The sequence below is a fragment of the Eleginops maclovinus genome, chromosome 15, assembly GCF_036324505.1.
Source record: "Eleginops maclovinus isolate JMC-PN-2008 ecotype Puerto Natales chromosome 15, JC_Emac_rtc_rv5, whole genome shotgun sequence".
Lineage (NCBI taxonomy): Eukaryota > Metazoa > Chordata > Actinopteri > Perciformes > Eleginopidae > Eleginops > Eleginops maclovinus.
Genome location: NC_086363.1, coordinates 19243764 through 19268977, shown reverse-complemented (window position 1 = coordinate 19268977; position 25214 = coordinate 19243764). Strand labels below are relative to the sequence as shown.

The following is a 25214-nucleotide window of genomic DNA, read 5'->3' as shown; positions in this document are numbered from 1 at the left end:
CCCGTTGACATTAATACTGTCCACACAGCATCATCTCCACAGCACAGACAGAAAGGAGTTCAGACAGAAATAAATGATGAAGTTGAATGAGTAAATATGGAGCATATACTGTATAAACCATGGGAGCAAGGTCTGGACAACAGAAGTTTGTCGAGGAAAGGATATAGAACCCTTCCCCCCCCCCCCCCCCCCACCTTCCCCTCATCATGGGCAACATAAGATGACTTCCATCCATATTGACACCTGATAGCATCTCTGGTGCTGATTTCCCCATCTCTGACCACAAACTTTTGGTGTTAGAGGTCAAAACAGATCTTAACATCCTTATTAACTCATACTCCTGTCCTCCCCCCTCCTCCTCCCCTGCTGAACTGGTAAATCCTTACAATGACTGTCTCTCTTGTTCCCTGGATGCTCTGGCCCCCCTGAATCCCCGCACAGTCTCTTTTGTGCACACCGCTCCCTGGTACACTGCAGACCTCCGCCAGCTCAAAACCACTGGTCGTCGTCAGACTAGACTCTCAGTGCATACACAACTCTACAAACAACACCTGTTCCTCTACAAGAGTGCCCTCTCCACCACCTAGTCCATTATAGCAAAGGCAATACAAGAACCCTCTCCTCTAGTCAGCCAGTTCGTTCAACCTCCTAGATCCCTCCCCACAAGTACTTCGTCGGATGAATGCAATGCCTTTCTGCACTTTTTCAACAGCAAAATCAACAACATCCACCAACAGCTGACAGCATCCAGTACCTCCTCAGATGACCCCCACTGGATGATTTCCACCGGGCATTCACCCATCAGCACCCTCTTCAGATTCACACCAGCAACTGTCTACCATCTCTGATGTCATCATCAAAGCCAAAACCACCACCTTTCAGTTGGATCCCCTCTCCACTGCATTGTCAAAGAGCATAGTATATTATCAAACCATAATATCAGAATGTTTACAGAATGTGTCTAGTGATGTTAGATATCAGGGATTTGTGAGGAAATGAAGAGATGCAGGTTCTGTAGTTTCACCACACCTTTTTAGCCATGACCATTTCTTAATGCTCTTGATGTTTTTTTCATTTTTAAAGCACTTGTGTTGAAAGGTGCTTTATGAATAAACTTGCCTTGCTTTGCACTCAGGCTCTGGCTCTATCACCCAGCCAAGAGTTACAGTGGTGACTCTCTCTGGATTAAGAGCCTGTTACATAACCTCCTCTCACACACATTAACAATAATTGGTAACGTGCTTGATTTTCAAATCTCTTTAGGGTGTTTCACATGATTTGTCTTGAATGGCAATATACAAATATATAAATATAAGTAATAATCAGTCTAAGTTAAACAATTAAATAATAATACATAATTGAAAGATTGCGCGGGTTCAAAACGATCCATCACCTGAACTGTGGGGACAAAATAAATCAGATGTTAGGGATTCGCTTCCTGCTCCACTTTAGATCTTTAACACATGCATATGAAAGGGCACATGTCATATCCTGAATCCCTGTGACCTTCACAGGTGTCAGCTGTTACCACCAGGCGGAAAAAAACGTGCTGCGTTCCTGCTCAGACTGCGCCGAGCGCACGGAGATCAAATCCGAGCCATCTCACGCGGAGGATTTGTGCCGAAATAGCCTCCCCCTCCTCTTTGAGATTAAATGCAGTGGGGTCCATGTATAGAATCTCACTGTCTGCGGCGCAACGCAAGTGCAGAATGCGCCTTCTGTGCGGGAAAAGTTGTGGGAGTAAGTGGCAGTTCTGAGACCTTTGGAGAGGGCTGCTGGACACCATGCACACGGACGTGATGCTGCTCAGCCTGCTGCTGTGGACGGGCGGTGTGTCCGGCGAAACGTGTCAGAAGGAAAATTCAGCTCAGCCACACCGGGAGGGCAGGTCAGTGCTGGATGATAGAAATGACACGTTCTGTGCGTAAATACGCGTAAAGCTCATTATGATCATTCCAAATCATTTAATCGTGTTAAACACTCAAATGTCTTATTTTGATTAAAACAGGCAAATTTCCCTGATGTAAGATTTTACCCAATGCTCATCATTATAGTGACACATGATAAACAATTTCCTTTCTAAAGAGGGCAGATACTACTATGAATTGTCCCTGATAATCATTTGGAAAATATAATTTCTTTAATCTCTAAATATTACAAATGTTAACTTTTTTAATTCTCTAGATATGTATGATATCTTGTCAATGTACAGAACGTTTTGCCCATGAGCACAAACCTATACAACACAGACCGATTATATCCAGGGGTTTATAAATGAATTAGAATGAACTAATGTAAATACATCAATGTGTGTGCCAATGTGTGCTGACTCATAGAGATAACATTAAATCATTAAATGAGAAAAATATCGGGATAATAAATATATTACACGATACAAAACCTAAAAACCCTAATGCAATGTATTCCATTGTGTTTTTTTATTTAGAATTTCTATCAGGATTGTTTTCCTGTACACCAATTAAGTTGCAGCTTCATTCAAGCACCTTCAAAACCTTTTTATTTTTTAAAGTCAAGATGAATATGAGTCGATAATGAAGATTAAGCTTTTATCTGACAACTCATTCTTCAAAGACCAATTGACTGAACTAGCTCAGCTTGAGGTCCTCTCTCATTTGTTTAGGAACTCTGGACTGTATCACTCAGTCCTCAGCAAATCCAGTTGTGGAATTGTTATTTTGGATGAACCACTACAGGGTTCTGCTGACTTATGTTTGATATGCTCGTTATTGTTATTCACATTCTGTTTGAGGTGTGTGGATGTGTAAGCCTCTCGTGCAGGGCTCCACCTGCTGCCTGCCTTGATTATGTTTCACAGTCATTTCACTGACTCAGCGCATGGCCGGCTGGAGATATTAGTTTAACAAAACAACAACAACCTTACTATCATCGAGGACTTGGAATCAGTTGTATTGCCAAGTGGTTTTACACATACAATGAATTTGCTGTGGTGAAGTTGTGTATACATAAACACAGATAAACAAACTGGTCATTGCTCAAGGCCACTGGGACCAGTTGACTCTCCTTCTGTTTGGAGTAAGAGGACTTGAACCGGCCTCCTGTTCCAAAGCCAAGTCCATAAGACTGAGCCACTGATTGGTTGAACTAAGAATGTCACTCTGGCTTTGTTATGTTGATGTAATGTTATTATTCATTCTGATTTAGGGATAGCATAAGCATAAAAAGCTTTTAGCTGCAAGCAATGATTGATGGAATATGACTTGTGAATATCTGGGTATGATAATCTCGGTACTAAAGAAGCTGTATACAGTTCAGAAAATCACAGCAAACATTAGCTTTGGGCTTCTAACTGTGAATTTAATCTGATACATTATTACATCATTCTAGTTGTATTATTTTAGCAATGTTTATATTTCTAAATATATAGGGCTTTTTCATCCATTCCATGTTTCACTGCTTGGAGACTGTAATCTTCAGAAAGACTTGTTGCTTAAAGCCACGACTTCTTCAGCTCCCCAAATATTTTAAATGTGATGTATAATGAAATTGTTCCCAACCTGCAAACAATAAGTACAATAAATATTGTTTCTGACATATTGCTGTTGTCAGTAATGGAAAGTAACAAAGTACATTTACTGTCCTTAAGTACAGTTTTGAAGTATTTGTACTTGAGTATTTCCATTGAATACTACTTTATACTTTTACTCCAATACATCTAAGATGGAAATAAATTAATTTTACTCTGCTACATTTACTAACGCATGTATTATTTATTCATCTTTAGGGACTTTCAGATCAGGATGTTACATTATGAACATGTGATAAACTTTAACCTAGTGGAGCAACTGTTTAAGGGACTGAAATTATATCATATGTGGCGGAAACTTCTGAAGCAATGGAGATGAAACTCAGAGAGACACTGGAGAGCAGGAACTTGATGGCAAAACACTGTTGGGTTTATTCAGAGTTACGGCCGGAGAATTGACAAGACATTTACTGTAGACACGAGTTGCCACAGCGGTTGCCAAACCAACTCTGAAGATCTCAGGGATAGGAAGAGGTTTTAACTGGTTCCAAATGGATAATCAACATTCTCAGAGCAGCAGACTAAACACGTTTGGACAATATGCTTCACTTAAACTGTCATCTAGGTCACAAATAAGGTGTTTACCGGAGCATAATGGGCCAGATAAACTGGCGCTAGCTGTCCCTAAACAATAAAGCCAATCTTAGGTCAGCTTGAGCTTGTACCCACAGTGGGAACAACAATGCTTCAAAAGCCCAGGCTGCCCCTCCTTAATGAAGATAACAGCACCTGCAAGGCCGTAGAGCCAGTTCAGAGGAGGACAGAGAGAAGAGATGCAAATGAGCTAAAGATTTACAAGCTTACACAAAATATTCCCCAAAATCATATATGACACAAAGTTCCTAGCATCATTAACTTGTGAATCAAAAGGTCGTTTGTCTGTGACATTAAAATGCTAACTGATGCAACAATATGAATAATCAGATAATGTAATATATTTAATAATATACTGTACCACATGGAGGCCATTTTTCACCTTTTATACTTCAAATGCATTTCTGCTTGATAATACTTCTGTACCTTTATGTAAGAATAGGACCTTTACTGGAGTATTTAAATTAATATATTGGTACTTCTTCTGTAATTCTTACAACACTGATCATAATCCAATAATTTAATATATGGGATTTTGAAATGGGCCTTAAGCAAGTTATTTAACTTGTAATACTTTACTATAACTTGATGCTGATACGTTTAAATTTAACTAAAATTTTAGAATGCATGACTTATGACTGAGTAAAAAACCTTCCATTCAAAATGTTCCTCCAGTGAAAGTAGAAAGTACTCTCATCTAAATGTACTTAAAGTAGCGACAGTAAAAGTAGTCATTGTTTGATTGGTCCATTTCAGAATAATATCTCTGATATGTTTTATAATGATTGATCATTAAAGTGTTCTCAGAGCTGGTAAAGGTGCAGCTAGTTTGAATGGCTTTGTATACTGCAGGGTAGCTGCTGGATTTACTCCAGGTGAACTAAAGTCTGATTTAAGGGTTGATTATATTTACCATCATTAATCCAGATCTGAAAAGTAACTAAAGGGATTAAATACATGTAGTGGACCTCTGAACTGTAGTGGAGTAGAAGTACAAAGCAGCATCAAATAGAAGTACTTGGTACTTTACACCACTGGTTATACCCAGTGTGGAGAATTGGACATCACTTTATTGGAGGTAAAGCCCTGCTCTGCTTATTGAGTGCTGCTGTCCGGACCTGGCTGATCCCACATGCTTGGGAATCAGAGCTTCATTTTTTACCGACAGCAACAAAAGGTGACGTGTGGCTGGTTAGAATAATCACTTACTCTGATTACATAACCTGTAATCTGAGTGTGTTAATGTGCTCTCTGAATTATTGCTATTGTTGTGACTTTGGGAAAGGTTACCCGGCTGGAAGGAAGGCCAGCAATTAAATGTCATTTTAAGTAAAGCACAAATGGAAATGGAAATCTTGTTTATGCTGTCCTCCTGCTGAAAGATGCAGGTTTTGAAAAGCCTATTTGAGAGGATATATCTGAAACATCATATTATAGCGTAACATCTGTGTTTCCGCTTGTGTCACTGAATAATGTTGCACAACAATGACTCACGCTAAAGCCGTTACACACGCTCCACACAGGGACCTAATGCTTTGCCGTAGGGACAAACCTCTGTGTTTTAATGTTTGTCTTTGTCATTAATCCAGATCTTTAAATAAGTTTCACAGCAGGTGATTAACTGCGGAGACTATCTGTCATCACACTTAACATTGAAGCTGCACACCGCGCTGATGCTCATCTGTATGTTGACATTAGCATCAAAGAATCATCTTAGGATTGTTATGAGCTAATATCATTTACACAAACTTTGTGAAATTGGAGACATAATAACATTGATGTTTCAAAATAAAAGCTGAATTATAGCAATAAAAAGTGCTCATGTCCAAATCAGTGCGCTCGGGCGTTTGCTGCTACAGGCTAATAGATCGGTTAGTATTGTAGTATAGTATTGTTAAAAATATTATCACCATGTCTTCATATTGGTCATTGCCAATAATAATCACAATTTATATATTTATTTTTAAAAAGTAACAATAATAATAATACAGAATGTACAGTTATAAGAGCATTCAGGTTTAACTGATAAGAAATACTGAAGGTAAATGATGTTTTTTACACAAACATTTTTAATTAAGTGAACATAATATTTTTTGTTTAAACTTAATATTGTTGCTTTCAACCAACCTGTTACAGCGATGTGAAATCTGTTGACATAATACATTTAATAATAATAAGTCAATGTTTCAGCTTTTTCAGTGTAAAAAATAATCACTTATCTTCAGTGTTGGGAAAGATACTTTCAAAACGTATTCCATTACAGATTACAGAATACATGCCCAAAAATGTAATCTGTAATATATTCCGTTACATTACCCAATCTGAGTAACGTATTCTGAATACTTGGATTACTTCCACATTGAACTGTATTTTATAAGTATAGGTATGCGGCCATCAAATCCTGTTTGCTAACAGGCCTATTCTGGTGTGTTCTTCTGTTCCAATTGGCTAAATGTGTTAGGCCCTAGTCTGCATAATACACAAATCTAACCGCAATCTAAGCTAACACGAGCTAACTTTAGCTAACGTTAGCTAGCAGGTCAGGGCTAGTCAGAGTCTTTCAACAGCTCCGGGGCTAGTAAATCAGCATATAGGATACAGATATAAAATACCTGATACAACTATAAAATACCAAGGTGACCAGTAAAACTACAGCAGATGACTAGCCCTGGTTAATTAAAAAAAAACTTATTTTAAGATTCTTCTTCAGGTTGGAGGTGGAGTCTTTGGACGCGGAAAGGATGTTGGTTTCTGGCAAGCAGAGGTTGTACTGCACAGTTATATTTGGTTCTCCCTTCTCTTTCTTTAATGTAAAATGCTGTTTGAATTTCCAAGATCGAAACGCACTCCTGCCCTGGCACTGTTGTGCTGGCTCCGGCTCCAGCTCTACCTCTAGCTGCTCCTCTTCCGACTCCATTGTAGGCAACTGATCACGCAATTCAGAGAGCTCATTTTCATTCGTTTTCATGTTGGGGCTTCTGGAAAATGCATCAAGTTGCCTCAATTTATTTAGAGAGTGAATGAACTCATGAAACAGAGAAGTACCCTCATGTAATCCATTGGTTTCAACAATGTAATTGCATTCTGAATATCATCTATTTAAACTGTAACGGAATACAGTTACTCATAATTTGTATTCTGAATACGTAACGCCGGTACATGTATTCCATTACTCCCCAAAAATTGCTTATCATCCAAAAGGGTTGTTGAGAGTTGATATCATATGTGGTTCAGATGTCCCTTCCTGTTGGCCTTCTCACAGTACTACTAAGCGTGCAGCTCTTCGAAACTTTCCAAATAATATCAAGCACAAATTATCAAATTCTGATGGTGAAATTAGTCATTAATGGGGGTTATAATAATATAATATGAGAGTGTCTGAAAAGCGGAAAAGATCCCCAGGACATCGCATTTCAGGACTGTACAATTTCTTGAGCTGTCCAACTGGTTTAGGATGTTTAAACACCTGGCACTGTATTTTACTGACAACTGATAAACTCCACTGCTGTGTAAGACATTTCTACAACAAGCCACTCTCCTTGTCTTCCCTGGTTTGATCTGTACGTCCGTTTCAACATTTGCTGTCCTGCAGTCAGACAGTAAACTCAGTGTCCTCGAATGACTTGGCTCTAGGGTTAAAGGCGTTGACGTCAACCAGAGGGTGCTCTGACAGCTCATCAGCCATTTGACCTCAATCACATGATTAATTATTTCTCAGTTTCACTGCGTCCAAGCTGAAGAATTAAGTTAAATCACTGCCACTAAACTGGGAAAAGAGTTTTGCAGTAATGACTCTTCTCACGCATCTTGATGAATACAAGACAACCACCTCAGTCAGCCAACACTACTTTGAGTTTAAATTGAATGTGTTTGATTTGTTGCTGTAATGTCGTGGGGGTCTCTGTCTTGTAGTAGAGATGAGATGGTTCAAAGAATCAGAATCAGAATCTTCCAATTAATTAAATTCAGCCTTTGTCGGGGAGTTGAGCTTTAGTTTTAGGAAACTCTATGCTGATCACTTCCTATGCTCAGAAACCCGCCTGAGGGAGCGGAAGGGAGGAGTGATGCGAGGGTCGGGAGTGTTATTTTAAAGATGTATTAGGTTACAGTTACTATTTACCTGTAACAAAAAGAAATGTCATCAGTAACCTCATTAAGTATCATAATATAAAAGTAATGTGATTAGTTTCTGATACATTTGGTTTATCTCCATGTCAAAAGCTATGCACATAAATAAGAGACACAAATGATCAATAACATGTTTTATATCTAGTGTATCGTGCAAGATAACAGAACAATGTGACCTTAGAAAAGAAAAAAACAAGATATTTAGAATCAAAAATGATAGTATTGCTAGGAAAATCTGCCTTTCATGAGGCATATTCAGCCAGCAGCCCAACACTGAAACACATGAGCACATACTACAGCTTAAAAAAGCAGGAATAAAATCTGATCTGACAGAAAATGCTCCGTTTTAGTTTAATACACACAGTTAAGCTCACACACACTATTTTACGAACATATAGGTTCACCTGCTGAACCAGAACAAATGTACCAAGGAAAGAGAAACCATGAAGCAGAGTCAGGCAGTAGGCATATACATTCCCTCTTAAGGTCTCCCATTATGCTATAATTGAACAATATATTGTAGGGCCATATCTATACAAAACATATCAGTGAAGTGTTTTGCTCAAAATACCAAACAGATCCCCCATTGTAGCATGCCTCATCCCCCTCTATTTCAGCCCTGTTCCTGAAGTGCTGATTCTGTGACTGTAGCTTTAAATGAACTAGCTGCTGCTGGCCACGCCCCTTTGGAGCTGCTGCTGGCCACGCCCCTTTGGAGCTGCTGCTGGCCACGCCCTTTTGGAGCTGCTGCTGGCCACGCCCCTTTGGAGCGTCATGATCTCTCCTCTGAAGAGAGTTTTCTACCGGAGAAACTCAGCTAACACTGCCGCGATTAAACGCCATATGATGTTCCAAACCACATCCAGCATTATTTCTGAAACACTTCTCAGTGTTTACCACTAGAACAGAGACAATATGTATTATATATACAACAACTCTAAGTCCCTCCTGCAGACATCCTGCTGAATACACAGACATACAGAGGTGCTGCGGAGGGGGTTCAGCTTGACTGTATATTGAGGACGATACGTTGGGACGTGTCACGTGGGCGGGACGTTGCCAGGAGTTCAATGTAAAGCCAGCCCACATTTCGGTTATGAAGTCATATCGCAGCAAATCTGGATCAGCTGGTGTGTACCCCCGTTTTTAGAGATGTGGGTAAGGAGGACACTTTGTGAGACTCCTTAGACACCGGGGTCACATAATTATGTATAAAAGACAGCAAAAACTGCATTTCGCATAATAGGGGACCTTTAAAGTATTAGCCTACAGAACACACTGAAAAAAACTGAAACGTTGACTTTAATAAATGTATTGTCAACAATTTCCACATAACTGTATTAGGTTAGTTGAAAGCAATAATATTAAGTTGAACCTAATATATATTTTTATAATTTAAACGTAATATTATTGCTTTCAACTAACGTAATACAGTGAAATTTGTGGGCATAATACATTTCATTTAATTCAATGTTACATTTCTTTCAGTGCAGTAAAGTTTACAAAGAAGAAATAAAATCTGATCCTTTTACAACAAACACTATCTGCTGTCCTTAGTTTTTTACTAACATTGTAATTCTGCTTCTAATCATCAATTTTAGAAATGTATCAGTAATCTGACTTTTTTAAAGTAACTGAAAGGGATACAGGTACCTTAATTGGTATTCTGATTACATAATCTGTTACTCCCCAAGCCTGGTGATGACTCAGCATCTCATGAGTTACTCCCATGTGATTATAAAACTAAGACAGTGAGGCTTATTGTGTTATCTAATAACCAAATACATCTGGGGACAGTCAATGATCTTGTTTCCTTATCCCTGCCACTGTAGGTGTTCATAATAGACACATAGTTAACTGTAATTGATTAAATGTTCCCTCCTTTATAAGTGAAATAAATAAGAATGATTAATGTCACAGAAACAGAAAACTCTTTATTTTCTTTGTCAACAGGTCCCTTTTACTTTAGGATTTCAATCAAGAATCACCAAATAGTGCTACTAAACACTGCATACTGCTTGAATAAAATCATAAAATGTTTTCCCCCTTTCAGATGTAGAAGAGAAATTCCAGTAACAAAAGGATCCGGCAGCAAGATTGAAAGGTATGACGCATTCATTTGATTTATTTAGTCCAAATTAGACATATAACAGGGGTATAAAGGAGGATCTCATTTTGGAGATTTGAGCAGCATGGAGTTAGAGGCACATGGTCGACAATTTAATCACAGTATTGTTTGCAGGGTCTAGAGAGAAGAATGGTTTGCTTCCATGTATTTTACTAAGCTCAATATAATCCATTCTTATCCCACAAAGTTAGGAAATTCATAAAATTATGCAACTTTGCTCCATAATACCATCAGAGCGAGTGAAAGTGCAGAAAATGGGACTACGGGGACACTGTCATCGTAACCCTTTGATAGTTCAAGTTCAAGAAAGCTTTATTATTAAGTTAAATAGCACAGCTGTTTGGAAAAAGGCTTGACACATTGATGTATGTATTTGCACGGAGCCTTCTAAATAGTTACATTTTTACCATTCTAGCCAACAACTCAAATAACCTTTACCCTAGATGCCAACATTTAACTATTCACACTCTGATGGTCGGGCTGCCAAACAACGTGCCAAACTGCTCATGATGTAATCTAACGTAGGTTCATACACACTCGCACCATGGCTTTGCCTTCGGGATTGGAGAAGGAGAGTTTCAAACCCCAGATTTTCCAACAATGTATATCCGTTTCTCCAGATCCACGTCCACGTCCACCATGTTTCAGTGGTTGACATTTACAGTCAGTTTCCTCTCTGTTACACCGGCACTCCCAAGGCTGGACTAGCTGGGCAAAGTTTTACTGCTATTATTTTTGGGATTTGATTGATTCGATGTGCAGATAAAGGAAGTGATGGTGCCATGGATTTGTGCCACTGTCACAGAGTTAGGTTTACATTTTTTGGTTTTGTTTCCTGTACTGATGTGGCCCTGTCTTCTCAAAACATTTTGCGAATGATGTGTATTTTGCATTCTCAGGCAGAGCATCCATTTGACGTCCAAATGCCATTCAGAAATAGCTAGTTGTGTCAGTAGAGTCAAGCTGATTAAAATGATTCTGGTTCCTTCTCAGTTTACGGGCATGGTGATCACATGCCTCAAACACTGAGAACTTTTTTATTTTGTCCCATCCATAGAGGCATATCTTCCATGTCAATCAATCTTTTGGATGGATTTAGGAAAGTAATTGGACTTTTTTTATTGACACTACTCTTTATGACCCCTCAAAGTGCTTCATAAACAATATTTTGATTATGAAGTTTGCTTCTACTTGCATAACTCGTTTATGAGTGCTTGAATGAGTTGATGTGTTTTAACAATGAGTATCTACTGTACACTATGTGCAAAATTCAACAAAGAAATAGCGAAATAGCATAAAAAATGTCCTTCATTGCAAGAGAAATGGAAGAACAAACTTGGTAGACATCAGGATGGCCATGTGTTGTAATCACATGTCAACAGAATAGACATTTCTGGGTGACCCAGAAATGAATGTGCAAATGTTTTTAGAAATTAACTTTGAATGTTGTTTTTCAAAAATGTCCAGTAGCTCCATGACTAAGAGGAGTCCAGATAGAACTAAAACCTGGGGTACAAAGTCAGAGCACCTGCTGAGGATACAGGAACACGACTTTACAATGCGTCCAGGATTTGGAGGTAAGGATGATCATCCTTCAAGAGAAGCAGTGTCTGTCATTTTTCACACAGACAGCCAGCAGTGAGGTCGTTTCAAACATGCTTCAGTTTAAATTCATTCACTAGGCCATCAAGTGCTCTTTTTGACGTTACACTAAACCCCCAGCCCCCGTCATCTGATCCATACACTCATCTAGCTTTGGAGCCCGGAGTGTCCAGCACTGGCTTGTAGAGATGACATAACAGAGCGGGATTATGTCTGAGCCATGCTGTTGTGGGCCACTGATTAATTACCAAGCAGCCACAGTCTGTGGGTTTCAATAACTCCCACATTTTTAAATATTCACACATGCATTTTCCCTTTAAGTTTAAGATCTCCAATTGAGTTCTGGGGAAACAATATCTTGTTTAATGGCAGACTTCAATGAGTGTTATATACTGGATCTAGTCTCATACTATGCGTTTATTTCACTGCATTTTAGGTTTTTTTAATGGGAAGTTCATACTGTCACTGCAATGTGTGTAACACTGACCTCGGAATCCCTGTGGCCCCCCTCTGAAAGAAGAGTCTATGATAACACAATCTGTGTGTTGCAGCAACGAATGTGTTAAAACTAAAGCCGGAGTTTTGGGAATGTGTTTTTTAAGATTTCAATTAAATACAAAGTTAGAATAAATTACTGATACGACTTCTGTAACTGAAAAAAATACCAGTCATGGTCTTTTAAAAGTTTTTTGAGCCTCTTTTGTAAAATAGCTGGTTCCAGCATGTCCCCCCACCCCCAGTGAGATCAGTCTAGTAGCGCCATGGCATGAATCCAAAATGGCCTTTGATTTGAGAACAAAAGTACTCATTTGATTCAAATATGGGCTATTCAAGTGGCTGTAATGGATTGTTGCTAATTTACAAACATCTCTTGTAAAATTTTCCAATGTCACATGACTGACACAAACGTTGTAGTACCGCCCTTTGGCCAGTAAGGAAATTTGCTTCAACGCCTGGCTTCCAGCTTGGGGGCTTGGGAAACATCCTCCAGTATCCAGAGGAATCCCAGTGTTACATTTCCTCCCCGATCCTGACACCAGGTTGGACTCACCAGTCCTGCCGGCTGGCTCAATGTGTTGCACATGTCATGCAGCAAATAGCCACATATAGGAGGTTATGATACCATGTAGGATTTAAATTTCTCTCTCAAGCCCATTGTTTTTAATTGATTTATTCCTCACTTTTCCCTGTGTACAACTGGGTGCAGCAAAATAGATGCTTTTGAGCATTCTGAAGTTTTCAGCCATTATCACATGTCATTCATCGTGCCCCTCTCTGTGATGTCAGGCCCTTTGTCTTCCCTTTCTATGAAGCCACTTGGACGGATCTGAACACCTTTGCGTGACTCTTGGAAAAGATCTTGGTTTTGATTCACGCTGCTAAGGTTAGGCGGTTTTGATCGGTACTCCTCCTCCTCCCGAGCCACCTCCTGTCATTATATCCAGCGCACAGGCCGATTTTCATCCCACCTCATCAAATCCAATCCCATCACCACCAGTGTCTAAAACCAGGGAGGGGTTTATGGATGACTTCCCCTTTAGATATATGATAAGATGATTGGGTCTTATCGCCAAAGACTATTCACATTCCTATCATCTCATGCACAAGTCAATAAAAACATTACTTTAAGCAAAATAAGTCTCCTTGTTGAACTATTGTCATCATGAATAAAGGTAAAACTATTCCATAATAGTAAGGTAACTGGCATGAAGTGTTGCCTCTTGCTCCTTTGCTCCTGAAAAACAACGGTCAATAATCTCTGAGGCTTTTATTAATCAATGTAAACATGTATTGCTTTAAGGAAGTGACAAAAATGACTGATGCTGTCCTGTTATCCAATCAACACAGCTGAGTGTGTTGTAGCCATGTGAAGTATAGTTATTATTTAAAGAAATGCAATAATGTATTTCAATAACTCAAGTAACAGGAAAAGTTAGATTCAGAAAAAAGACATTATTCACAGTCACAAAACCGCCGGTCCTATACTGATACATTAGTACAATTCTAAAAATGCTTCATGAACAACTGTAAACCTGTTTTTTTTTAAAACGTGAAAATCCCCAGCATGCACTACAACAACAATTAGGATTAGAGTACTCGCTCCGCTGGCTCTGTGCCACTGTTTGGGAAATCTGCACCCAGCTGCTTTGGATTTGGATAAAAGCAAAAGTTATTGTTTTAAGCAAAAGGGTCAGCCCCCAAAAAAAGGAGTCACAACCTCCAAAATAAACATAGATAATCCCAACATGAACCTGGCTACATCTGCATCGGATACTGTCACAGCTGTATTCTGACACTCACATAGACACTACTGTCATTCATAGGTCACTGCATATTTGTAAACTGCCCTAAATTATTTCTCTAGGCCCTGCCGTCTCTGTTGGAGTGGATGTTCAGGTTGAGAGCTTGGACGCTATTTCCGAGGTCGATATGGTATGTCTGGGACACACGGAAATAAAGAAAAGCATGATTTTGTTACTTTAGATAATACTGTAACATACTTTGTCTTTTTGTTTAAGGACTTTACCATGACCCTGTATCTCAGGCACTACTGGAAAGATACACGCCTGGCCTTCAAAAGCAACAACAACCTGAGCATGACGTTCGATGGCCGCCTGGTGAAGAAGATCTGGGTGCCTGACATGTTCTTCGTCCACTCCAAGAGGTCCTTCACCCATGACACCACCACTGACAACGTCATGCTACGAGTTTACCCCGATGGGAAAGTCCTCTACAGCCTCCGGTAACTCCCCAATGCAACATGAATCATCTCAGAGTGGCAGTTCGGTCAGGAATAGTTTAAATAAACTATTACTACTGAAATGACTTATTGGTGAACACCTGCCATTGGCATTTAGTGGGTTTCTGTCAATGTGGGGTTTTTTGGGACATTTTCAAACAAAAGACATTACATTTTTTTTCCAAATTCATGACATTTTTTAAAGTCATGTCAAAAGATTTTGTAAGCTGAGGTAGAAAACTTAGTGTTTTGTAAAAACCAAATGTGGGAATGGGCAATGGAAACAGGCTTTGTGCATAAATCATGCCACACACGAAGCATATCAGCCTCAGGTTTGACAGGGGCTCTTTCAATGAATTTATGCTGTCATCTCGCCTTCTCATGTAATTCCTGCATTCCCCTGTTCCACTGGGGGATTAATAAAAGTTGATCTTAATCTATTGGTGAAATGGCACCTGAGAATTTTTCTCCACCACATGCTAACCTTACCGTTAATTCATATAATAGTTATTTTGCCAATTCTCTGGGAAATGTATGCAACATTTTCTTATTTTAATTATTTTTTGGGGCCTTTATTATAGGTAAAGTGTTGAAAGGGATGCATCCCAACCACTGAGCTACCCGGCAGACCAATATAGGCTACATTTAGGTTAAATCCTGACAGCAAGGTGTCATCAGGTTTTGTTTCAGAGGTGGCCAGATTTGGTGCCAGGGTCCCATGCGTTAGCCATAGGGACTGAACAAAGGTACCGTGCAGTGGATACACTGTGGCAGGCATGTGCTGGGGATGTTAGAGGGGAATGAGCCCAAATAAAACTATATATATATATATATATACTTTTATTCCTGTAATAACCCCATTTCTGACAGTTTTAAGAGATATTAAAATATATGTATTTAAAACAAATCTAAGTATAATGTTGCTTCAAACGCTGCTACTACAGTTCATTTAAATTGCATGCAAATCATTCACACTATACCTCAGAAATAACAAGCTATAATAAGACTCACATTTTATATGGCTAAGATACTAACAAATATGTGTAATATAATTAAATGATCGTGTCATAATTAGGCCCAAAATGATAAAAGCAGCACATAAGCTTTAGATAATGTATAGACACAGGTTCTGGAGGTTGTTTTTGTTGCTTTATGTTAGACAATTTAATTGATTTGTAAATGAAAAAAGGATAATCTCCAAAGGGCAGGTGCTCGAGCCCCCATCCAGGTCTATCTGTGAACATGCCGGCACTGTGGATCATCGAGAGGTAGATTAGCTCTTCTAAGAGCGTTATGCATTGCAGCATGATCAGGGTGGCTGGAGAGGTGGGGGGGGAGGTCATTGAGTGGGACCAGATGTCAGCTGAGCAGCTGTACACATCCTCAGTGACCTTATGCACCCTTTACACAACAGCTTCCAACTTAGATATCCTGTCAAAGGACGGATTCTGCGAGGGAAAGGAAGTATTCTGTTCCCTCAGCAATTAGACTGTTCAATCTAAATCAACTTTATTGTCAATGTCTGTGTGTGTGATACAGACAGGGAGATTAAAATGCTGTTTCTCACCATCCAGAAGAATAAGAAAATATCTATACAAACAAATGTATGTATACATACACATACACACACACACACACACACACACACACACACACACACACACACACACACACACACACACACACACACACACATACACACACACACACTTACAATACACACATACAAAATCAAACGTAGACACATATACTGCACACAAATTAAGACGCATAAAGAGTCTGCAAAGTGAGGTGGATAGAGCTCAAATTAAAACCAATGCTGGTGAAATGTTTATCCTTGTGCAATACTTGTATTGTGCAACAAATCGTCCATACCTTCCTGCAGTATTAATCTTCTGTCCCAAATGCAGAAAGTAAGTGTTTTCTTGTTTTGTTTACACATTAATAATGAACTATAGTGCTCAGTGTCAAGCTCACTGATACATCCGGTAACTGTAATGCTTTTTGTAAGTGGGGCAGGTTATGATGTCAGTGGGTGTTCAGGAGTGTAATTGCCAAGGCTGTCCTGAAAAACACAATGGCACCAGCTGCTGCAGGATGTGTATTTAAGGGGATAATGTTCTGCCAATTACGACTGCTAATACTTCAGAGCAGGACCTCATAATTTTGGTGAGCGATAGGAGGCTCAGAACCCAGAGAGTCGATTTTGTAATCCACATTACAGAGGCTGGAGGAGATTTACAGCTGCCCATCTGCCTCCTGTTGTGGCCGCTCGAGCATAGGGCTGAGGGACAAAAAATATTCATATGATGACATCATGTATAAATCTGCATTCAGCAACATTCAGTCTGTAATCTGAAGTATCTGAGGTATGTGATTTATAGCAGGGGAATATTACGGTAATCATTTGCTACGTTGACTTTAATAAAATGTATTGTAAATGTAATTAAAGTCAACATTTCAGTTTTTTACTACTGGCTGTAGGTCAGAATTGTTCATTATCCCTTAGAGGGTTAGGTTTCATAATAGTTGCTCTATTTAGATTTTAAATAAATAAATCAAATGTACGGAATCATAAAGACATTAAAGTAAAAATGTTCACATTGTAAAATAACAACAAATATGTAAAGAGTGTATATTTCAAAAACACTGTAATACAGTGAAAAAGAAGTGAAATGTTGACTTAAATAAATGCATTATGTACAAATTTTATTTAAAACAATCAAATTAAGTTTAAAAATAACCTATTAAGTTTAACTTAATATTATTGCTTTCAACAAACCTAATATAATTATGTGGATCCTGTTGTCATAATACGTTTAATTAAAGTCAATTTAAAATGTTTTCAGTGTACAATGTGTACATTTTTACTGCTGCTGTGTGTATGAACATTTGAGAGTGCTCCATGGTTAGTGACAGATATAAGCATGCTCCTCACATGGCCGGGTTAATCTGTGTGGGATGGGTGCTGGTTGGAGATTTTCCAGACTAAGGCAGATTGTGAGTGAGGATGTTAGCAGAGCTCGCCTGCAGACCTTGGAGCCTTCCCTCATCCTATGAGCTGGATTAAGTCATTTTCATTTATCATCTGTGCCGGAAAACCAAATCTCTGCTGAAACCTCTGACCCTCTCTGTGGCTCTGTGAATATGGAGGGGTAATTCTCTGCAGGTTACACTACATCAGGGGCTTGTAATAGGAAGAATGATGTAGCCATTACTAACAGTGTTCATCCCTCATGATTGGTGATGGTAATGAGACACTTTCCCTAATGAGCTCTTGTCTCTGGCTTACCTTGCCAATGGGTCAATTCACTTTCCATGATGCAATAGGACTGCACAGGATGCTGCAGTGATGACGGATGATAAACAGCTTCAGCGAAACTTATCCAAAGGTTCGAAGAGATCTTAAAGGTCTTTACGGTCTTTTTATTGCTGAGCCTGTTTACTACAAGTCATACACAAGAAAATCGATTCAGAAAATAAACAATGAGAAAAATTGACTGTACTCTCCACCCAATCAAGGGGTAGCATCCGCTATAAAAACCCAGTAACTGCGTTGCTCGTCTCCCTTGAGACTCAGCAACAACAACCGGGATCAGCTGGGCTTGTAGTTAGAGGGCTCCGCACATATTCATAGAACTGGAGTTACATCCAGGTAACTACTATTTCTATTTCGTATGTGCTCCGCCCTCTAACGGGCCTCGCTATTGGTTAAAACCTGAGGCGGAGGCTGTAAGGATGAGATGTACTCCCAGCTGAGCTCGAAAAACAACCCTGAATCAAACCCAACCAGGAATAAGAAAAAATCCACAGCAATGCACCGGTCTGCTTGCCTGGGGGTCTTGCACCGGAATTGCAACCACGTCAGAAGCTCTGACAGGGCACCAAAAAACACACCTCAGTCTGCTCCAGACGAGGTCCCCCCCAGACTGTGCCCCAAGCACCGAATGAGACACAGAATCAGCAGTCATATCCCTGAGGTAGGACTGCACAAAGGTCGAAGTGGAAGACCAAGACGCAGCCAGACAGATGTCCTCCACTGAAACGCACCCCCCCCCCCCCCCCCCCCCCCCCCCCCCCGAGAGAAAAATGGGACCCCCCCGAAAATCTCGCCATAGTTCGAACACTGGTGGAGCACATATGAAATAGAAGTGTTATTTATATTAAGTTTAATAGGTTCAACTTAATATTATTGCTTTCAACTAACCTAACATTTGTTGACATGATACATTTAATTAAAGTCAATCAGTTTTTGATAGAGAGACACATGAAGGCTTATTTACTTCGTCATAAAAGTAGTGAAGTCGCTTCAGTTCGGGGCGATTGAGAGAAACGGCAAACAGCTGTTGCAGAGCAGAGAAGAAACCTGTGGTTCATGGGGCTTGCAGCCCGACACAAATGATAAATATAATAAATAAAGGTGTTGCTCTTTGGAGCGGAACCTCAAATCCTCTTTCTGCATGTTTGAAAAGGATTTGTTTACTTTTGGCATAAGCCCACAGGTCTGTCCCTGATTTACAGAGTGAGTAAAGAAGTGACTCTCCACAATCACTCATCTTGTCAACATCTGAAATATCCACTGGTTTTCGCAAATTTGTTTGCAGTAATAACATTCAAGCTTTGGTTGATATATGTGTGGTAGCTACTTCAGCTTCAAAATTAAATGTTACTGGGCTTTACAGAACATTTCAGATAAACATTTGAAAGCAAAACATTATGAATCTACTACTATTTAGCCACAGCTCAGCACATTGACCTTACATGGTGTAGCCATAAACTTCTCTAATCTGTATTGAGTAATTCACTTCATCTTTATGAGTCTTCATATACAGTGGAAAGGAAAACAGAAATGCAAAGAGAACCTGTTGTCATGTTCATGGGTCCTCCAGGACCAAACTTCCCCAAAGCACACATCCAAAAGCACACAGGAAAACAAAACAAAATACTACATGAGACTGGCAAGCCATGAGAGCCTAACTCAAATTAATTGACAATTAATATTGGGAAAAAAACATTTAAAACTACCAGCAGCAGCAAGAAGCTTATAGGGGGTTCGGAGGCCTTCATTGCGGCGATAAGGATGTGCAAATATTAGATAGGAGGTCAAATTCTTATATACTCTCATATTCCTATATATTTCTTTTTGTATTCTAAATGTTATAAAGAAAATAAGGTACAGAGAAGTTGTAATTCTTAATGGATATAAATAAGACTTTACTATCTCACACCCTAATGATTAAACTCCTTTGTCATCTCACTGCAGCTTTGTTTTGTCTTGCAGGGTGACCGTCACAGCCATGTGTAGCATGGACCTGAGTCGCTTTCCTCTGGACACACAGACATGCTCTTTGGAGATAGAGAGCTGTAAGTGACGGCTGTGATCAGCTTGTGCTGCTTTCCCTCTCCTCTGCAGTTACACCTCCCATCCTTCCTGTGACTGCTGTAAAGTCTCGTCATAGCTGCAGAAGCAGTGAGATATTCCTCCTTGTGTCATGTTTTCTATGATTATGAATATGCTAGATTAATGAAATGTTAAATTGCAGGAGACAGAAACATTGGGTTTAATTGAAGGTGTTATTTCAATAGATTTCAGAAACTGTATTAGGTTAGTTAAAAGCAATAATATTAAGTTGAACCTAATATGTATCTTTTCAACTCTGTGTTATTGCTTTCAACTAACCTAAAGCAGTTTTTAAATCTGTTGACATAATACATATAATTCAATGTTTCAATCTTTTCACTCTGGTGTTATTTCATATAAGCTACTATAAAATTAACTTCACAATATTTCACTTTGCTCTTTGTCTCTCCAGATGCGTACACAGATGATGACCTGATGCTGTACTGGAAGAAAGGGAACAGGTCATTAAACACAGATGAAAAAATATCTCTCTCCCAGTTCCTGATCCAGGAGTTCCACACCACAACCAAGCTGGCCTTCTACAGCAGCACAGGTGCCGACATATGGTCCAGAGCCGTCTTTTGATTTAAGCTTGAAGTAGCTCTTTGTGCTTTCTAACATCTTCTCTCCTCCAGGCTGGTACAATCGTCTGTACATCAACTTCACCCTGCGCCGCCACGTCTTCTTCTTCCTGCTGCAGACCTACTTCCCTGCCACTCTGATGGTCATGCTGTCCTGGGTATCCTTCTGGATCGACCGCAGGGCCGTCCCTGCCAGGGTGCCACTAGGTGAGAGTGCTGGGCTACTAGTTAATGTGGAGGAAATTCCACAAGAAATCCACTTTTGGTAAGAAATAAACAAAGATTGAAGTTTAAAACAAAGTTGTGCTATTTAATAGATTCAAAAGTCAAAGCATTCAACAGAATCAATATATTCCAGCTGGAAGGGCAGATGTTTGCAGCAGCTCGTGCTACACCATCTGACACGCGTTATAAAAAAGAGAACTGATACAGAAATACTGGAAGGAGAGAGCCGATCAAAGCAATACTACAGTAGTCTATTGAATAGTAGAGGGAGGGGCAGGGATGCCACGTATGGTAATTACAGACCTAAAATCCAATTATCCCTTGATAATTGCCTGACAATGGTCAAGGTGACACTCTGTTGAAAGCAAGAAAACAGAAGGAAGCCAGATGTGTATTTAAAGGTATGGAGACGACTCGGAGGCACAGGCATAGTGATCCAAGGCCAAAACAAGTTTACAAAGACAAAATATAACTGAATGACACTTAAAGGATGAATTTCCATGATAGTTGGTGTTGTGGTTAGAACTTGTGGTCCTGTTATAGGTATAACCACGGTGCTCACCATGTCCACCATCATCACTGGAGTCAACGCCTCCATGCCCAGGGTGTCCTACATCAAAGCTGTGGACATTTACCTCTGGGTCAGTTTCGTCTTCGTCTTCCTGTCGGTGATCGAGTACGCTGCAGTCAACTACCTGTCCACTCTACAAGAACGCAGAGAGAGGGCACTCCGAGAGAGGGTGAGTACCAGTCACTCATCTCCATGCTGATAGATGCCAACAGATGCAATACAAATAATGAAGTCATTGTTTTACAGCACCATATGTTTAACCAAGCTAGTGGCACAGCTCTAATGACGGTGAACAAACTGAAACGTGGACTATAATTAAATGTATTATTTCAAATATTTCACTTACCTTCTGTAGATTAGTTGAAAACAATAATAGCAAGTTTAAATAACAATAGGTTCAACTTAATATTATTGATTTCAACTAACCTAACACAGTTATGTGACATATGTTGACATATTACATTTAATTAAAGTCAACGTTTCAGTTTTTTCAGCGTAGGTACACACCTGCAAAGTTCCTTTCAACATCAGCTGTACCTCTGTGTGTTTAGTGCTTAAAATCAAATGTTACCATGTCCAGATGGCAGACTGTAGACAGCCTCGTTATAATCTAATTTTGAATGTTTTTGAGCCGCTATGTTCCTACTGAAACTTTACAATTGTAGTAGGCATGTAGGGTTGAATGGATATATGGATGAAGGGATTGGTGGATGACGAGATGTTAGGACTATGGGATGTAGGGATGAGCGGGTAAGGGATGGTGGGAGGTAGGGATGAATGGGTAAGGGATGTTGGGAGGCAGGGATGAGCGGGTAAGGGATGTTGGGAGCAGTGACGTGCGGTGAAGTTCATGGCTGGTGAGGCACTGACGTCATCACAATCAGATTTGAACTGGACTCACTAGCACCCACTGCCATGAGGCAGGAGAACTGCGTGCCTCACCTAGTCTCTCTTCGCAGCGGTTTTGCTCAGCACAAGAGACACGTTACAGACATACAGTTGACAAAAAACACTGTATATTATATAAACCAGCTAAAGTATGGAAATGAGTTAATATAGCCAGAGTGTTTGAACATTTTAATAGCGACATACAGACAGACAGCAGTTACAGTCTCACTGTATAGCATGTCAGCAGGTTGGTGCCTCACCGAGCAGCCGTTCTCAGTGTTTGAACGTGAATATGAAAATTCAGCGATTTTGGATCAAAATAATGTAAAACTGGTGAAATTAAAAGGAACATAACTTTATAATACAAACAACTGGATAAATATGATCGTTACATTTATTTCTTCATTTTACTTTTCATGATGAGGGGAGGCTTTTTACTTTTCATGATGAGGGGAGGCAGGTGAGGCACGGCCTCACCTGCCTCCCCTCACCGCACGTCACTGGTTGGGAGGTAGGGATGAATGGATGTAGGGAGGAATCGATGAAGGGGGTCGATGGATGGAGGGATGAATGGGTTCGGCTAAGTATAAGGTATGTCGAAATGTATGAGTGGAAAGGAGAGGGAGGTGGGTTGAAAGAATTGAGACAAGCGATGGCCGGATGTGGCCTTGATTAGAGATGTGTTCTAGGCGTGGCCATACTCCTGAACCTACTGTAAACCAAACTATTGCAGTTTCTTTAAGACTCTCAACCATGTCATTGTGAACATCTGTCTTTTAGGAAAGCCATGAAGTAATTTGTGTGTACTTGCAGATGCCGTGTACCTGTGGTCTGGCCCATCCTGGAACGATGTCAGCCAGCTACAGTGAGGTGGATGCCAACGCAACGGGGAAGTATGGCAGCATGCCAGGAAATGGGGTGAAGCGGGAGAGGATGCTGGTGCAGCTGATGGAGAACGATCAGGTCACCGGCCATGTTAGCTCCGGCACCTACAGCAGCGCCGCCCTTGACACACACGCCATAGACAAATACTCCCGGGTCATGTTTCCTGGATCCTACATCCTCTTCAACTTCATCTACTGGTCCATCTACTCCTAACACACATGGGATTTAACCACAGTCTGAACACTTGTAATACAAGTGGGTTAAAAATACAAGCTTTTGTGTATAGAAATTTGAAAGAAAGGCGATGGAACAGTTCAATCCAAAGAGAGATGTCAGGCAGAACAGACCCCTAACATGTTCTCCTTCAACTTGGACTGCATGTTTTTGAATGGACAGAACCTCAAAGGACCAAATGACCCAATGTGACTTCATCTCCAGGTTACCTGCCAATTGGAGGTTTCACACCACAGTTTCGGGCTTTATAAACTCATCAATCGAGGTCTTGACTGAAATTGTAGCCAGTGCATCAGTGAAATACTAAATGCAGTTTTTTTTTCTAACCTCAATTTATCAATGTTTAGTTTTGCTGTTTTTTATGTAAGAACAGGTCCGTGTTTCTCTCCCTTTACCCTTTTTTTAAGGAAAAGCATTATAGTCTAGTTGCAAGCACATGGAACCAGGAAATGTTGAGTACCTCAAAGTTTTATGTTAGAAATGTATAATACGGGTCACCAGCTCATAGAAACTGCCAGATGATAACTTGCATATGTTGGCTAATTTGCATAAATTGTGTTATTTAGCATTCATTTGCATATCCAGACAATAGTTTAAAAATGGTCTGGCCAATTTGGATAATTCTGTGTTGAGTACTCAAGGGTACTCAACATGATATACTAGGACTCTATGAGCTGGCACACAGACCAGGTCTGAGGTACTCCTCAAGACGCAAGACGCTCAAGAAATGGAAAGGCGCTTCTTTATCTTCTTCTCTCACATGGTTGTCGTGATGGTGCAATGCATCCCGAACGTGTGCGGTTTTCCATAACTTCATTATGATGATGATGATAAGAAACCCGTTGAAGCTGTGTATTTGGTCCCATGAATATGACGCCAATGCAGACATAATTCTACCACATTTCTTGTGGTTACATTTAGAATAAATAAATTCTGTGCTTCAGTATTTCTCTCCTCTCTATTGTGTTAAGCACGGCTCTATTTAAGAAATGGCATCAGATGGACAGATTCGGAATATCTGGATTCTGCCTTTACAACACATTTGTTTGTGTGTGTGGCTAGGTTATTATGTTACAGTTTGCAAATGATTAACATACACCGAAACACACATTCAAACAGCAGCTGTGTAACCTGATTTTTGGTGGAAATGTTCAGGGTTTCGTGGTTTCATTTGACATATTTGCGCGCTCTGTTTTAAATTACACTTTGTTGTCACAGAAGAATTTTAGCTTTTTATACTTTCACATCTCCATCTCTTGTAACTCTTCTCATTAACATAATGGTTTAATAAATCCTGTTTTGCCTCTGGTAATTCAGTTTGCAGAATTCTCCATAATACGCACTTTTTTTTATAGAAGTTGGTCTCTACAGAAGAGCATTGCATTCACAAAAGAAAAAATGTATACACCTTATCTCATAATTATGAGGTACTATCAGATAATTATGATAAATAAATCTAATTATTATCAGAATATGTAGTCACTCATCATTATAAATTAAAAAGTAAAAAATATACATTTTGTGACATTTAATGATCTCAAAATGATAAGATCCGGATTTTCCGAATTGTTATTTTAGAACCACTTAACATATTCCCCTGAAATATTCACCAATATTATGTAAATATACACTTTTAAAAACTAAGTTCTGTTGTAAAAACCAGGAGCATACC

At 39.7% G+C, this 25214-nt stretch overlaps 1 protein-coding gene across 1 annotated transcript; it reads left to right on the top strand.

The window, feature by feature from the left end:
• The first annotated feature begins 1579 nt into the window (after positions 1-1579).
• LOC134877294 (gamma-aminobutyric acid receptor subunit rho-1-like) lies at positions 1580-24939 on the top strand. Its single transcript, XM_063902756.1, has 10 exons — positions 1580-1888; positions 10341-10391; positions 11883-11992; positions 14383-14450; positions 14537-14760; positions 20039-20121; positions 20571-20711; positions 20794-20946; positions 21508-21704; positions 23237-24939. Exons 1-10 carry the CDS (start codon positions 1785-1787, stop codon positions 23519-23521), a joined length of 1416 nt encoding a protein of 471 aa, XP_063758826.1. The 5' UTR covers positions 1580-1784; the 3' UTR covers positions 23522-24939.
• Positions 24940-25214: the final 275 nt, after the last annotated feature.

Excerpts from the sequence above, each read along its gene's own strand:
- LOC134877294 (XM_063902756.1), top strand. The coding sequence starts at position 1,785 with ATGCACACGGACGTGATGCTGCTCAGCCTGCTGCTGTGGACGGGCGGT. Across the intron at positions 20,947-21,507 it reads CCCTGCCAGGGTGCCACTAG|GTATAACCACGGTGCTCACC; the intron begins GTGAGAGTGCTG and ends GTCCTGTTATAG. Across the intron at positions 21,705-23,236 it reads AGAGGGCACTCCGAGAGAGG|ATGCCGTGTACCTGTGGTCT; the intron begins GTGAGTACCAGT and ends GTGTACTTGCAG.